A 16,916-nucleotide genomic window follows, 5' to 3' on the forward strand; every position below is an offset into this window, starting at 1 on the left:
GAAAAAAAAACATAAATAACCACGGAACCCGTCGGGAGACGGAACTCTAGAAGCGTGCACGCGCGATAACCGCGCGGCAGATTCGCGGTCACGCCGCCGGCATTGATTTCACGCGAGAGGTCGCGGGGCACACCGAGAATAGGCCATCAAGAGAGGAGGGTATGATGGCATAAATCTATCTATATTCCATGCGCTTCTTTTTCCGCTCGATTAAAGCAGAACAGCACCGCTAGTAGAAATCAAAGACCGAAAGGGGTGCCCTCTGACAGGTTGGAGAGTAACCATTTTGCATCGCATGGCACACGGTGGAAGAGGGAAGCATCGACAACACCGCGTCATACCGGACGCGAACAGATAAGGATAAGCATTTCCGACAACAGGGGCTAGGGGCTCTGTCCCAGTCACCGCTTATGGCTTTTTATAGGAGTGGACGGCGATTTTGTGTAGGTCAAGAAACAATTAAAGGCTCCCTGGTGGCTAGCCGTCCAACGCAGTCTTGACTTAAGACAGGATCATGGCACGAAGTCAATGTGAATTCAGAGGCAGGACTATTCGCACCAAGTAATTGGCTTGCGGGTTCTTCTTGGACTCACAAATGCTGCTATCTGTCCACACCGCGCTTCAACTCTGTGCTCTGTCCATACAGTATTTTCGGGTTTCTCGTGAGAAACTTCACTTCAGGCGACTCTAAGAATCAGCGATCGACCTACCTCCAGTCGCACCCGATCTGGATCGCTCCGGATGGTGGCGGCCGTCGTGTTCATCGTGTTGGAACCACCGGCCGCAACCACTGCCTTCCCGGAGCACTTGCGCAGGCCCTCCTTCTGCGATTTACTGTGCTGATGTTGTTGCTGCTGCTGCTGTTGCTGTTGGTGATGATGGGAGAGTGCTGAGTGTTGATTGGACTGCTGCTGCTGATGCTGCTGCTGGGCCGCCATCGACCGGAGATGCTGATGATGCGCCTGCTGCACGTGATGGTGATGATGGTGAGGGTGATGATGTTGGCCACCTTTGCCACCGGTCGGCCCACCGCCAGTGGAGGACGACTTAACCTTCAGCATCTGCTCGCGGTCACTGGTCAGCAGTAGATCGGGCGGGGCGCTACAGGCCGACGGAGCCCGTCCCTGGTAGATGAGCTCCTCCGAATCGGTCGCACATTCTTGCAGCACTGTAAATAGAACCAACCAGAGAGAGAGAGAGAGAGAGAGAGAGTGTGTTAATAGCTTCGTTCCAATTTTTTAGACAATTTTCTTAAGTACAGCCTTGTGACCACGTGCGGCCGATCGCAGCGAGCGGAAACGGTTTGTTTGTCCGGAAGAGACGATCGTCCGGATGTGAATTCGTTTGAAGGCAAACATGAAAGTGTGGCGGGAAAGAAATATCAAAGCGCTCCAATTTCCGTACGCTGATCGTTCGGTGGACGCCGCCGCCGCTAATGTTCTTAATTTTCTTCGCGCACACACATCGTACCGCTGGTAACGAGTCGAACCCATTATCCCGTTGGTTCTCGCTCCTTCCCAGGACACACACGAACGGAATGTGCGCCTCCCATGAAGGCCAGCAATCACAGCCGCGGCGCAGCACTTAGAGGGGCTTTGATCTTCAAACGGATGCTGCCACACACGCGCGCGGGACGCAATTTTCGCGTTCCTCGCCCGAAGATCGTCATCGAGGCGTTTACCGCTGACGACGACGACGGGGCGGCGATGATGGTGCTGGCGCGTGAAGGCTTTCGGCGCGTCGCGAGATATTTACAAACCGGCGATCCCCGCCGGCTCACAGCGACACAACACTTTTCCACTCGTTAATGGATTCTATTTTTCCGTCCAACGCTGCCCAGCTGCCGTCGTCGTCGCCGGTCGAAAGAATCTTCCAATTTGGGGCGCGCGGACCGTTGAATCTCTTTGAAGATCAAAACAGCGCAGTCCGTTCGGGAAAAAGGAAAAACCGAGAACCGAGATGTTTTCCGTGAGGAGTTTTTCCCAAAGCAAAGAGGGTTTGGCGCGAAAGAGGTGTAGCTTTTAATTGCCGTCCGTTCGGGTGACATTTCGCGCGAATGGTGTCTTTGTTTCGTCAGCATTGGAACGCCAGCAACAAGGTAAGGAACACAATCCTCTAGAGGACCTACCTAGGACGGCCAACGTTCCACTGAATGAAACATAATTGGTGAGTCACAGAGTCACGCTGCAGAAGTTTGCAGAAAACCGAGCGACGCTTTCTTTCACGTTGCTGCCTGCCTCACATTTCGTGTATGTTTCGTAATCTCCACTTTGGTGTCCCCGCGTTTGTCCCGAAAACTCCAACGAGATGACAGTCGACTGCGTGGATGTCAATCAACACCCGCGAACGATTTTCCCAGCATTTCCCAGGCGACGATATTTTATTTTTCCGGCTTTCAAAGTAATGTGTTGGCAGCGGCCATCAAACAACCCGGCCGGGGGGCGTTGTGCCAGATCAAAGGAACCGGGAGCGACGTTTGTTCCGGTCGGTCAACCCCAAAAGCGGATCGGTACCGATTGACGACGTTCAACTCACGAGGCGCGATCACAACAACTTAGCGAGTGCACAATCGCATCGCGAAGACTCAAAAGCCACGGGGTCTGGTGTCAAGTTTTCCGCACGGAAAACACCAAACCGCCTCTCGATATGCGATCCGACATCAAACGGCAGCAAACGGTTTCGAACGGAACTCTTCCGCCAGGTTAGGCGTCGGGCCGCGTGCTTTGAAGGATCGTGTTACATTTTCCCAATTGAGCACGGGAAAGCTTTGAAGTAGCGCATCTCTTTGCTGGAAAAAAAATTCCTTTGAAAGTGTAATTTACGAGGCGTGTTATCGTAAATACTGGTTCCGACACACACCACACCAAAGGTAAAAAAAATTAAATTCCTCGCCGAAAGTCATTACACAGAGCAACAGCGGAAAGCCCTCGTGTGTGTGTTCGGTCTGCGAGACACGAAAGTACAGCACAACTTTGTAATCAATTTACGAGTACACCCCTCTCGATCGATACCTCATTTGACTGATCCCGAATAATTCCACTCAATTTCCGCATCTCATTTCCATGCATCATTTCCACGTTTTTCCTCGTTAATATTAATGCTACACGGGATTCAGGGGGGGAGAGCCTTATCGGAAATTGCCTGCTCTGGCTGACACACTGCAGAAACACACACACACACACAGAACAGAGCTACGGAACTAATACCCGTGCGCAACTCTCCCCCCAACTATTCGTGTCAATAAACCTCCCTGACCGATTGAGGAAAATTTATCTCCAAATGAAATGTTTAATTAAAATTTAAATTGAACCGCCAAAAACATGCATCTCCCGGAATTGCTGCGGGGGCAGGCTCCGTGTGGGGTCTAAGCTGACGACGGGTGGGTCTCGGAATCTACCATCCCGGTGCAGCAAATATGGGCAGAGAGAGAGCGCACAGATAAAGTGGTTAAATTGGGCCGGAAAAGTGCCCGTAAATTGCGCTTCGCTGCATGGCGTGGGGCGCCCGACACACGCCGGGCGCAGGGGGGCCAAATTGAAAGAATCGAATCAAATTGATATTTAAATCCCTCCCGGTTCTTCGACGGTTCCGGAATGCTGCCAAAAATATCCTTTTGTCGGCGAACGGTGGGGATATTCCGGGCCGGGTTTGTCGAAATTTCGCACAGGACGCCGCCGATATCGATTGGTGCGCCGGGCAGCAACGGCGTGGACGTGATTGGTATCCTCAACGAAGGATTAGAAGTACCTTTCTGACCAACTTTTGTGCCCCACGAATGCACTACTCCACACATGAATGGACCTCCACAGAGGGAAACAGAGGTGCTCACATCGAGGGAAAAAACCGCCCCGAATGCCGGCAGGAAATCTGTGCAGAACCATCAGCGCCGGCATTCATCAACCGGCCAACCGGCCAGACGGAGTTCGTTTCGAGCGGTCGAGACACGTCGACACGACGTGATAACGATTGGGGTTTTGGTTCCGCCTCGAACGAGGCCGACAGACAGACGGCCGAGCGCTGGCACAGGATTTCCGTTTTTTTACACTCCACTTAATCGGATTTTGTGGCACGAGGTTTTATTCTGGGACCCCGTTAGTTTGCGAAGGACTTGGGCCTCGGTTCGAGTTGACAGACTCACTCAACGATTGCGCTGCTGCCACCGGTACCGGGATAGCGTATGTTTAAGTGTAAAAAGGACTCAAACATCATTCATCCGATCATCAAGGGGGAGGCATGTGGTCAGCGTGAAGCGCATTCAGACTGTTTAATTAAATCCCACAAAGTCACCGGACATCGGAGCCGAACATTCGAACATTAGGGAATGGCGGGTGAAGCGCACAAACGGTGTGTGAAATCATTTTACGATCCATCGACCAGACCGCAAGACCTGACCAGACCGCCGCAAGTCTTTCGGATTGGTCAATCCCCCACCGACCACACCACATTCATTTACTGCCGCGAGGTAATAAAACGTATCGATTTTTGGGAAACCCACGAACCGGACACCGATCGGGACAATTTGAATTTTCAATTCCAGCCCGATCGAAGGTGCCAAATCGATTTGGCACCACCGAAAGCGAAGTAGCCAACAACACCCGTCGTCTTAAAGGTGGTGCCGCGACGGCACTTGAGCCAAGTCGTGGCATAAATTTACGCAGCCCCTAAACGGGAACACCACACAGCAGCTGCCAGCGTCCTCGTAAAGGAGAATTGATTGTAATTGTTTCGGACCAACGGAAGGTTCGTCGCGCGCAAGAATAATTGGGCAGCGAGCAAATCCGGCACACAAATGGCACATAATTTTTCACGCTTTAGCATAGAGGACATCAAAAGGAGGAACGCATCCCAAAAACGCGCCACTGCACGGCTGGATAAATAGCTTTCCAGCCATTCTGCGCCCGGGGTCCGGAGAAGATCAAACGAACCCGCGGTGTAGAACCCCGCGGTGACAGCTGCACGCCCGAAACCCAACAAAACGGGGCCACAGAGCGATGTCGCGTAGAGGTCCCTCCTCCGAGGTCCAACCATTTTATTTCCGATTTTGCTTTCGATCTTTCATCTTACGGCGCGGCGCAATAAACCACATGCCAGCGAAGACGTAAAGTGCCATCGACGTCGGCCAGACCAGACCAGAACCGGGAACCGAATGCTATAAAATTCTAGACCAAAAGTCGGGCCATTTCGGTTCTCTCCGATTGATGATGACGTTTGACGCTCCACAGCCACAGAGCGAGCCGAACCGAGCGCTTCCACAAGACTAATGGCCAACATGTCAGCACTTCACAGGCAAACGAATCGCCCGTCGGGGTTCACGGATCGATAAATGTCACCATCTGTGGCTGATGGAACCGCCACAACTACCACCACCGCCGGCCAGCAGGACCGCCGATGGTTCTGGGGACTTTTTGTTGGAAACACTGACAAACCGCGGATGGCGGGACGGATTTGAAGATCGCCCGAAACACAACATGTGGCCAGAATTGAGCACCGAAAGTCGCGCAACAATCGTTTCAACAAAACAGCGAATTCTACAAAACGGTGCACTTCTCACTAGCGATGATGTACTGGGGCTGGGTTCTGTTTGCATCGGTGCGAAATGGCAGTTTGCAGATGTTGGTTCCGTTCGAGCGGAAAGCCAACCGCGTGCGATACGGCCAACATACCGCGAGCTGAATCAAAGAAAACGCCAGCCAGCCAGCGTTCGGTGCAACCGTTATGGACAATTACAGTTTGCGGAGTGAAAAACGCCGATTTTCTGTTGCTTTCCATGAGTCCTGGTCGCGGCCAACCATGTGGTTACGGCCGTACACGTAATCGGTGGACCTTTGCGAAGCGTTTTAATGGCGCCTTGTACGCTGCATTAGTAGCCGCCATTGGCACACACAGACCTAACACTGGATCTTGGGAAGAATCATTTGCGGCAGTTTTTAGGGAGTCTACTGTTGCACACCGGGCGCTGTTGCAACTGTTGTCAAATAACTTACCAACATTAGTGCACTAAAAAAAGGTGACCACCAAGACGGAACCATCGAAAACATTTATCTCCTTCCGAGCAACAACACCTACCCTGGCGCTGTCACGACCTGGCCTTCTTCCAGTCCAGCTTGCATCGAAAAGACCCGCGTTGTGTCCCTTCGGAATCCGTTTTAAGTGGACCGAAAAAAGTGAAACATTTTACAGGGCCCACTCTAGAGCCTAGAGCCGCGGCGGATCAGTAGCGCGAAGACCTCGCGCGGAACCCCCTCCGCGGGCCACCACTTCTCAAGTGGACTCTCGCCGACGGTCGAACAGATTGCCCGGTCTGGAATTTCGATGGATGTCACACACTTGAGCCGTGAGCTTGAACACGCCAACGAAACTAACTTTCAAACTAACGTTTTCCGGCCACGTAGCGAGAGTGAGCGAGACAGCGGGCAAAAACCCAATAAACCACAAAACACTCTAAATATTTCTTCTCCCCGTCTCCGACGGCCAAACACGCCGCATGTGGGACAGCATATCACTTTTAGTGGCCAACGTCGTGAAACCCACCGCACTGCACTTGGGAAAGGGGTGCTGCTGACGGAAGAGAGGCGATCGCGGCAACGGTAGCATACCGGAGATTGAGTGTGTGGTCGCGCTTCTGTTTCTGTTGAAAACGAGGCCATCGAACGGAAGGCATTAGGCACTTCAACAAGCCTGTCTAGGCCAAGCACAGGATTACCGCAAACGCGTTTTTGTACGCCTTCGACTAATCTTCTTGCCTTTGCTTGAACCTCTCTCAAGTGGCCTCAAAGGACCTTCGCCGTTCCCAGATTTCCCGGGGGACATTCTTCTCGTTTTCTTTTTTTTTCACAAAATTATTCACATTCCACGAAAGTTCCACGAATAAAAACTTAAAGCCATCACCACCACGCGACAGTGAAATATTAGTTTTCGTTCCCCGCGTGTCCACGACGCTCTCTACCCACGAGACCGAGGGCCATCCCGAAAACTGCTGGCGCAAAACATGCAAGTGTGTCCAAACATTTCCATCTTCACGCTTTTCCTAACTAAGGCTGCTGCGGCTGCTGATGGCAAATGTCACCGTTGGCTGCTCTGCTGCGGCGTAATGGCACCCATTTCGTACACTATTTTCGTGCCTGAAAAAACAAAATCATCTCCGTGTCGAGCCGTGACGAGCGTACGCGACGAAGACGTCCCGCCAGCCAGCCAGCTAGCCAGAGTCACGGATCAGATGGTGTGGTGCGCCCGGTTTTGGATGTGAGAATTAATCAAAATGTGTGTCACGCACGTCAACGGCCACGGCAACGTGCAGATGCACCAGGATGCACCACGGTGCTGTGTCTCTTTCGGGGCTAACATTTTGACGGTGCTGCATTTGTCTAGCTCACTGACGTTTTAGGTTAGAGAACAAAAACACAAGATTTATGGTGAACGCTGGTCGATGCGAACGAACGCACGATGATGTCCCGGAAAGTTGACCAGACCAGGACCATCAATCAATGTTTCTGCCCAACACTCTCTCTCTCTCTGTTACATTTTTGAAGTGTGTTTTTACAAAAACTCCTATCGTCCATTTTCTAAACAACTCACAAAAGATAGCTACAAAAGTCTCCAGTCTGTTTGAAATGCATGATGTGCTTGGGTCACACTAAATTTTGCCGAACTCCGCACCGAAACAGCGCAAACATAATTGGCCGCCTCCTTGCCAAAGGAACTCTATCATCATTCGTGCCAGTTCGTGCGCCATTTTCGTTGCCCACGAATGGTTCGTTCACTCACGTACCGATGTTTTTTCTTTCTGTGCTGCCTTATGCTTGATCGACGTGCAATTCTATCTCCTCACGACGCTGGGCGGCGCCGTGTCGTGGGTTCCCCCTCGAGTGTCATTCACTGTTACCATCATCATCAACCGGTGGACCCGGATGGTTTCAATTCCATCACCCAGCGGCGAGGCCCACCGCTCAGATTGCATCCGCGAGATTGTGCGCGAAATCCTTCCGCGTTCTGCTGACCGAATGGACCCATTTTTCCATGCTTCTTCTTTCACCAACTTTTATTGGCCAGTCGTGACGCAACTCGTGGCGAAGCACCATAGACCGGTCTCGGGCCCTCCCGGGACCGTTACATTTAATCAAACCATCATCAAGCGTTTTTATGGCATCCCATGGCCCGGTACTTTCGCCCGTCCCGAAACGCGAGGGGAGCAGCTGAAACTCATCGCGAGCATCAAATCGTTACCACCGCGCCGAGGGGGACGGACGCCGCTGCCGCCGACCGTTGGCCTACCGCGAAAATGTCATTCGCGGCCAGTGCCACGCCAGCCAACAACAATCGCAAGCGGCAACAACAAACCGCGGATCGTGAGTTGGTCGTAAAATAAAGTATTATAAAAGGAAGAAGAAAAGCAACAAATCCGCCTCCCAGAGGCCAGCCATTTTACGATGGAGCACAACGAACGCGCTGCACTGGGGCGGCGGCGTTGCACACAATTGCATTGACTAAAGAAGCAAACGAAAAAAAAAAGAGGACGGAATACGGAAAATGAAACGATGGCCACGGCGCCGTAAAACCCAGAGCCGGAGAGCGCGGCGGAGCGAAAGAAATTAGCATTCGAAAACATTAAAATTAAAACGCCCCAAAATGAAGCTCTAATGAAGCCGCGAAATTCACACCTTTCCTTCGGTCGGACCGGGGACCCCAACGGGGCAGATCATGTTTAAAACGCAGGCGGCGGCGGCGGCGGCGGCTCGGTGACACAGTCGGGCCTGACGACACCCGGAACGGAATCCGCGTTTCACACCTCTCGCTAATTAGTGGCCTCCGGGGGTTGGGGGTTGCTGCAATCCACACCGCCAAGCACCGTGCACCATCATCACAACTCATCGAAGGACCGCGCGCGCACTGTTACAACCGCCGACTGCTGGGCCACTGTGGCCGCTAATTAACTGTTAATTTAATAAGCGATCGGTGGTGCGGCACTTATCGCGAACTGATTACGATCGAAGTTTTGGGGCGATAAAAAAAAACGGGAAACGATTTGTTATTATCACCCTTCTCCGGGGGTGTCGTCACAAGAAAAAACGTTTGTGCCGTAAGGGAGCCGTCGTCACACCAAGGCTACGGAGGCTCATTCGTTGCAAACGGCCAATTTATCTTCAAACACACACACACGGTCTTTTGGTGGTCGGTAATTTGTTTTCGTCCTGCAAGCTGAGGCTGTTTTTCGGTGACGCACCACCACGGCACCAAAAAGGGAAACAATTATGCTGGCGTCATAAATGGTAAATGGAACCGAAACAAAAACGCAGCACACGATTGATGGCCATCATCATCACACACCCCCGTGTGTGTGTGTGGTGGTCACCACCCCTCCATCGGTCCGGTCGGTGTCCGGGTCATAAGTTTTGCGGAACGCTCGGTGCGTAGTAATGAAGGGAGAAAGAAGAACCGCTCAAATGGCCCCCACAACCTAGCAACATAACTTAAAAATCCACACGCGAAGGAAAAGAAAGTATTTAATTTAAGCACCGGGGGAACATGATGAAATATGAGATGCAATTCGGTTGTTGGCAGCACCGGCCGGTTGGCATGGCGCCGCACGACGGTGGACGCGTGACGTTAATGGTGACAGCACCGCGAAGGACCGCGACGCCGCCGGTGAGTGATGTGAATCGCGGATGACCCGAGCGAAAGAGGCACGGAAATTGCGTGAAATTGAATCCACCTCCGAGGGCCTCGAAGATACTTCTCTCTCTCTCTCTCTCTGTCGCTTCGATCGTTCCGGGTGATAGCCAGTTTGCGGGTTTAATGAAATTAGTGTCACTCCCCGGTCGGTCTCACTACCATGTGTCCGCTTTCGTTCCGGCCGGTGTGACGTATGACACAATCCCACCACTGTCACCATTAGCCGGAAATGAAGGACGACAAGTCCGTGCGAAGTGCCTCCGGTTTTTTCTTCGTGCACCATTCGGTACCTGTTCCCGAAAATGCTTTGAGCCCTCGCCGATGGAGCCGAAGCTCGACGAGAGCGGCTCGATTATTAAAATATTAACCGAGCTGTGATTTCCAAAAGGGACACGCTGGAACTAATCCGTTGCCGTTGCCTCGACACATAATGTGAACCCGTAGCCGTCTCTCGTAGCCACAGCACGAAAGGGACAGCAGGCAGACGCGATCGCGCTCACTTCAAACGGATCCCGGCGAATGGATTGGTGGTAAGATGGCCGCCGCCGCTGCCGCACGGCAGATTATAGCTTTCTAGCGTCCCGCGGGCGCTGCGCTGCGTGCGGCGTCGTGTGTGAGCCTTTTTAAATGGCGGTGAACGTAAACCGCGACGGCCACAAAAGCTCGTCCGCAGACGAGCCCACACGACGCCGCCGCACGGTCCCCTCTCGTTAGGTTCTTTTATTCGTTTTCCTTCCAGCTCTCTGTCTCTATGCGTGTGTCTTCTCTCTGTCATTCTCCCTGTTGCTGGCCGGAGAGCCGGTTCGCGGTTCTCGGGGTGGTGGTGTGTGAAGTGGTCGCCCGAAACCGCACCGGCACAGGTGATGGAGCCCAGGCCGCCGGTAAAGCGAGAAGCGAGAAGCTAATGAGACGGCTAAATGGGCTTTTATGGGGTGGAGAAATAATCTCCACACTGTTCCTTCAGGTCCCAGCAGCAGCGGTCACAGGCCGGACCCTTTTTGTCTTTCGTGTTCTTTTTTTTCGCTCTCTTCCCTTAAGCCGATTGCGACGACGGCTGACGATGATTTATTAGGCGCATCCACGCACTCAGGGCCCAGTCTTCGGATGTGCCTGTCTTCCTGTGCGTGTGTGTGTGATTGTGTGTGCCAGCACACACAATAGAGACTTGGACTAAGCCGATGAAGGATTCGGAATGATGAAAAGCTTTCAGTCAGGCGCGGGACCTTTTGGGCGTTCTTCGGGATTTCGAAAAACACGTTACCATAACGAGTGGCTTACAGAGTTCACCGACGATGGAGAGTCGGCTTCGGTTTTCATGATTTGTCTGTACTCAAGGCAACCGGTCAAGGCAAATTTGTTTAAAAACATGTTTCAGCTTTACAATTTACCGATTCACTTACTTCAGTCTACTTATTTGACGTTTCATTTAATTTGTCGTTTCGGATGCCAAAAGACGTATTTAATTTTCAGCGTTTTCTCCGCCGAAATATTTACCGAAACAGCAAATCCTACCATACGACTTCCCTAGCGTCTAACCCAGCAACATCATGTGACCCGGAGTGTCCTAGAAAGGTTGTAGACTCGTGGTTTGAAACCGGTGTAACCAAAACTTATGGTCGCATTTACATTTGAATCCCATTCATCATTCGCAGAAAGCAGATCGACCTTAATCGAACCTGCACAACATTGTTACTAGTTCCGATAGACTCCCACACACAGTATGTAGAGATTTAATCAAAAATTCAAATTCGACCAGCACACACCAAAAGGGTTCGTCCATAAATCATGATGCGGCAGGTGATGCGCGTGTAATGGTAATAAAAAAGCACAGAAAAAATATTGATTTATGATACTCCGAAGCGCTCGTTACACTAAATCATCGACCGGTGATTTGGTATGGAAATTAATTCGAAGAAGAAAAAAAGCAGCCTACGGTCATTGCGTCGAAAACAGGAAAACATATTTCACGACGGCGGACATCTGCTGACGAATATGTTGTGCGGGTGGATCGCTTTTGACCTCCATCTCACCGTGCGCCGGAGGCAGGCGGCAAGATGGTGGGGTTTGCACAAATAAAGCATGCCGCGATCGTGAAAACCTTTACTCTTAATCGTTGCAATAAAATCGGAACACGAAAAACGAAACATTCTTCTTTTCATTAAATAAGCCCTTCCCACGCGAGGTACTACTCCGAACGATTGGCCTCTCATCTGGAGCGTTGAAAAAATAAACAATCATAGCCGGCATTTTGGATCTTTTGCGTCTACAGCACCGCGTGCCCTGCTGCAGTAAAAAGGCCGACAAATTAGTGCCAAGAGAGGGTTACACTTCATCCAACACTGAACAGCTTCGGCAGTCTGTCAGAAAGACTGGCCAATTTCATCGTCGACCAACAACAACGTTTAGCACAGGCTCGGCCGGCGGTGTTTAAATGACGCAAAACGCACTACACTGAAATATAATTTATTTATACAATCAACTGCCATCCCGTTGCTCCGCTTCTGGCGCGGCGACACGATCGTCAAGATCTTCCAAGACGATTTCGCACCGACGACGGATGACATCCACTACTCTCTTACTCTCACTCACTGAGCCAAGAAACAAATAGCATCGCCCGCCGCTGACACGGTCTGTTGTTGTCTTCTGGTCTTGTTGCATTACTGTGACTCAACATTGGCCCATTTGTAATGGCGGGCCACATTCAGAAAGACATTGGCGCCCACCACCCGGAATGTGATGGGGCGAAAAATGGCCAGATTTAATTGAAATTAATTCCATCCCATGTCTCAAACGGCAAACCGAAACAGCTGTTGACGGGGAGGACCAACGCCGACCGTTGTGTGCCGATGATTGAAAGACACCATTAAGGTGGGATTTAAAGCGAAACGATTACAGTAGATTAAAAATCGTTCCTTTGGACCACAAGCGAGTTGTGGTGTCTTCCAAGTTATTGCAACGACTTGCTCTTTACTGTTGAGCCATAAAGCTGAATCTTTACAAACAGTATTAAAATATATCGGACGCTCCACTTAAAAGTATCAAAGACCTACGGGTTTAATTTGAACTCAATTTGGGCACTTTCATCAAGACCCGCCGCAAGGCGGAATATGCAAATAACTAAAATCTGAATTTATCGCCAACCAAACATTGGCCTCGGCACCGAAAAGAAGCACAGGCTTTTTTGCATTGAGAAGGAGGTGAAAAAAACCTTTATTTTGGGCGGACAAACTCAAAGTGTCGCCGATTCGCACGGCGCCCGTTTTTTTTTTTTTTTGTCATTCCGAGCACGAATTTGCACTAGACAAATATTTAGCTACCGGTGTTTGGGGAGGGTCTGCCACCGATCGGTGGGTCCCCGTCGGCCGACGGAATGGTTAATGTATGTTGCTCACGCGAACACACCGGCAGACCCCACGATCGAGACCCGATTTCTAATGCCCCGGTGACACATCGACAACGCAACAAATTGGCCGGCCACAAACCTCTCGCTCTCTCTCTCTCTCTCTTTACATCGAGCAAGGAATCGAAGGCGCCTCCTCCTTATCAACCCCAAGGTGGACCACAAAAGGGAGCAAGCAACAACAAACAAAAAAAACGGGCGGAATAAAATAAATAAAAACAAATCTCGCGACACGAAAACAGTCGCCGCCGCCTCGTGGCGAAATGTAAATTAATCACCTGCAATTTATGGCGTACACGGCGAGGCGAAGGTCTGTGGCCTAGGTGGCGGTGGCTGCGGAGACCCCCATAGGCGGTTTCTTTTGAGCGCGTGCCGCCCATCCGGTGACGATCGTGAACAAACGATAGCGAAACATGAGGGTGCAGCGCGCACGGCACTTTGCACCACTTCTGGCGCCATCGTGCCCCATCGGGGGACGACGACCACAAGCAATCCGATGCCAGTCAAATCGCTCGGAATCGAAAAGCCAGTTCTTGGTGGAGCCCATGTGTCTTTGGTGTCGATCGAAAACGGAATTATATTTTCGTATGTTTCTAAAGACAGGAGAATCCTCGGTAAATACTCTACGAACACGTTTAAAGTCGATTCAATGTTCGATTCAAATTGGGGCATGAAATTAGAAGAACGCCGAAAAGAGTTCTAGTGGAATAAAAATGTAAATAGTTAGTTAATTGCTAGGCTATATAACAGTGACATGTATCTCACCACTGATCGGCCATGAAATTTACGATTTCAAGTTAAAGAAAGGTTTTCATTGAACCCATATCCGCCCATTAGTCGAATTTTATTCAAGAGTTACGCCACGAAGATCGCACCGAAAATGAAACCAACCATTTGTCCAGCAACAACATAATGTTTCAATTAAACTCCCAGGCCAAAGGCTCAAGTCACAGCATTGGCAATCCGAATTCCATATCAATCCGTGCCGATCGACAGCGGTGACCGACCGCGCGGGCGACGGCACGGCATGCCTTTCCCTCTTGGCGGGGGCCCCGGGAGCGATGGACGATAATGAAAGTGCGGCTCAAGGACCTCCACCGCAGACCACGACTCCAGACTGAGCGCTGGGGGACCGACCGGGGAGCGGCCACGATGCCGAGGACAAACTGTGGCGCCGAAAGGCTTTGCGTACGCCCGTTGATAGATGATCTTGAAGCGGCCGAGAGTGGCGCGGACGATCGGCGAGGCAGGAAGCCGTGTCACAGGTACTGCAGCTTCAAGTGGTGCAGATAGTGTGTGCGCCGGTAGCCAGTCGGGGGGGGGGGGCCGAGAGCCCCTAACGAGGGCCATGTCGTGGGCTCATAAATCATTAATTAATTCATTGAGGAGACCCCCACGAGCAAGCTGAAAGGGCGGGACGGAGAGCACAGGGACCCCGCACCAACCGACAGGCGAGCTGGTTGGTTGGTTGGCGGCGTCAAACACCTGCTTTGCCCTCGCGCTCCCCCCCGCCGGCGGGCCTGTCTCACCTGGCGGCGACGGCGGCGGCGGCGATAATCTCCAGACGCGTTTGAAGCATGCCGCCCAGCCGAGCCATCGCCGCAGGACACTTCACCAGCCCACCATGCGAATGTCGGCTGTCCGATCGGTCTCGTCTCGGCGGGGCGCGTGTGTCGCTCCCCCCGCTGAGGAAGTCGCGGTGTGGTCCGTGGCCAACCAGACACGCCAATCGCTAATGACGGGCAACGAAATCGAACATCATCGAAGCGCACCACTCCGAAGTGATCCACTCGCGCGTAGGATTATTTATAGCACACCAAAGGGGCAAAAAATCCCGTGCCGCGGATGTCACGATGACAGGTGCCGGTTTTGAGCACCGAGTGTCTGGTTTGTCAAGTGGAACTCTAACCTGACCTCATCCTATCCGCCTCTCCCGTTTGAGATGCCTTTTCGCGAATGTATTTTCCAATCATTTATTTATTAACATAATTGAGAGAAAATTTCTCCGGTGCGGTTTCACTAACCTGGCCACGCGGCGTACCACACATGCCCTAAACACACGTGACAAGCATCGACAACAAGTATTTATTTGAAGGCCAGTGTCTTTCGGAACCTTGGGGCCAGAAAGCCTTTGAGGAATCTAAATTACCGACTCCCGGTGGACACTGGATTGATTTATGCGCACTTTTTCTTGAAAGTAGCCCAAGACATTGCATCCGAAAAATGGCTTTTTGGCAAAATAAATTAACAAACCAGAGGAAAAAAGATAAAACGAGAGAGAGAGAGAGAGAGACTGTTAACACGAGAAAACCAACAGAATAAATTGCCTGGACTGACAAAAATGGCCGATTTTTAATATTTAACCAACGTTTAGGCGACGGCGATCGTAAAAGTTTCAAACCGAGCATAAAATAAAAACCGCCGATCGCGGATCGTAAAGGCACGGCGGCGGCCGCAGATTATGATCGGCTCTTCGCGATATGCGCGCACCCGGCCGCCGGTACCTTCAGGCCGCCACTCGCAGCATACACCGTTTAATGGCTCCAAAACCTCTGGCGAGGATCATCCAGTCCACCGAAAGTAGCGAAGTAGTGGTGGTAGTAGTGCCACACACACTGCAGCTTTATTAATGGGCATATAAAAAAATATGGCCACCACCGCAGGACTTTTGGAACTTTGACTGCGTCACCTTTTCAGCGGCGCGCCACACCTTGACGGGGCCCGGCCCCCGTTGGCGCCGCGTATGGAACTCCTGAAAACGACCACCACCGTATTTTTTGCGCCTTCTTTCGCGGCCACATTGCAATATGGCATGCATTTGGCTAAATTGCGACCCCGAAGCGGTACGATTACGGCCGGCCCCAGTCGTGCGCACCGGTTCGTCGTACCCACCACTCCCGGCCGAGGCCGCCCTGTCGTGGACTTTGCCGTGGACACACGCTTTGCCTTCTTCCCGCTAATGCGGCGGCGAGGCGAGCACACTTAAGTGGCCTTTCGGTGGGGGCCCCCATTTTGGAGAGATTAAAACCTTCGGGGGCCGAGAAAGCACAGAACCATTAAAAACGTCGCCACAGGAAAGTCAGCTCTCGCGGAAGAAGGGGGACCCCGCCAAGCAGGACCCCCTCGCGCTGTGTGTGTGAGTGAGCCACGTAACATACCGACCAACGCGCGCGGCCAGCCGGCGGCGTGGCCATAAATGTAATATAATTTGGCGCTTTTATCTCTTTTATAGTGGCAGCCGGCGGCAGAATGTTCCTCGCTCTCTCGATTCTCTGTCTCCTGTCTCCTCTTTTTGGCCAATCAAAATCATGTTTAGTGCCATTTTTATGCTAAAAGTTTGAATTAAAATCCATTCCAGTACGAGCCCCTGTTTGAAGGCCTCCGGACTCACTTTTGAGAACCATAAAAGACGACCATTGGGCAAAATGGCATTGGGATTTTGGATCGATACCCAGCTTAACGGCCCATGGACCTTCAAATAAAACTCAGCTCAAGTACACGAAATGAAACAAAGAAAGGTACTCCTCCAGTTCCGGAGTGCAGCAATCTTTGACAATGACAAACAGCAGAGCCCCATCAAAGTTCCTCGTTGCCCCGAACGAGAAAAGAGATCCATCGGAAGAGTCCCCGTCCGGAATTTGGTCTCTTGAGCAACTGGCGCGCCACTTCAACTTCACAATCACTCTCTGAATGTGAAGTGTTCCGGTATGACCCCGCGAGTGACAATCTCGCACCGAGCAGCCGTCTCTGTTCGGAACAAACACACACGCGTAGCAGAGAGCCGACCGGAGTGGTCCTCAGGGAGGCATCCGGAAATACCGACGACTACAATCCGACCCGCTGAGGA

The 16,916-nt window shown here is 51.7% G+C and overlaps 1 protein-coding gene across 1 annotated transcript in view; it reads right to left on the reverse strand.

Annotated features, from left to right (window-relative positions):
* Positions 1 to 16,916, reverse strand: part of LOC128273223 (protein naked cuticle homolog) — a 51,952-nt gene that overhangs the window by 7,636 nt on the left and 27,400 nt on the right. The window contains exon 2 of the mRNA XM_053011158.1: positions 711 to 1,168. Within this exon, the coding sequence (XP_052867118.1) occupies positions 711 to 1,168 (458 nt within the window). The remainder of the gene's footprint in view (positions 1 to 710; positions 1,169 to 16,916) is intronic.

Source organism: Anopheles cruzii, chromosome 3, assembly GCF_943734635.1.
Source record: "Anopheles cruzii chromosome 3, idAnoCruzAS_RS32_06, whole genome shotgun sequence".
In the NCBI taxonomy this organism is placed as follows: Eukaryota; Metazoa; Arthropoda; class Insecta; order Diptera; family Culicidae; genus Anopheles; species Anopheles cruzii.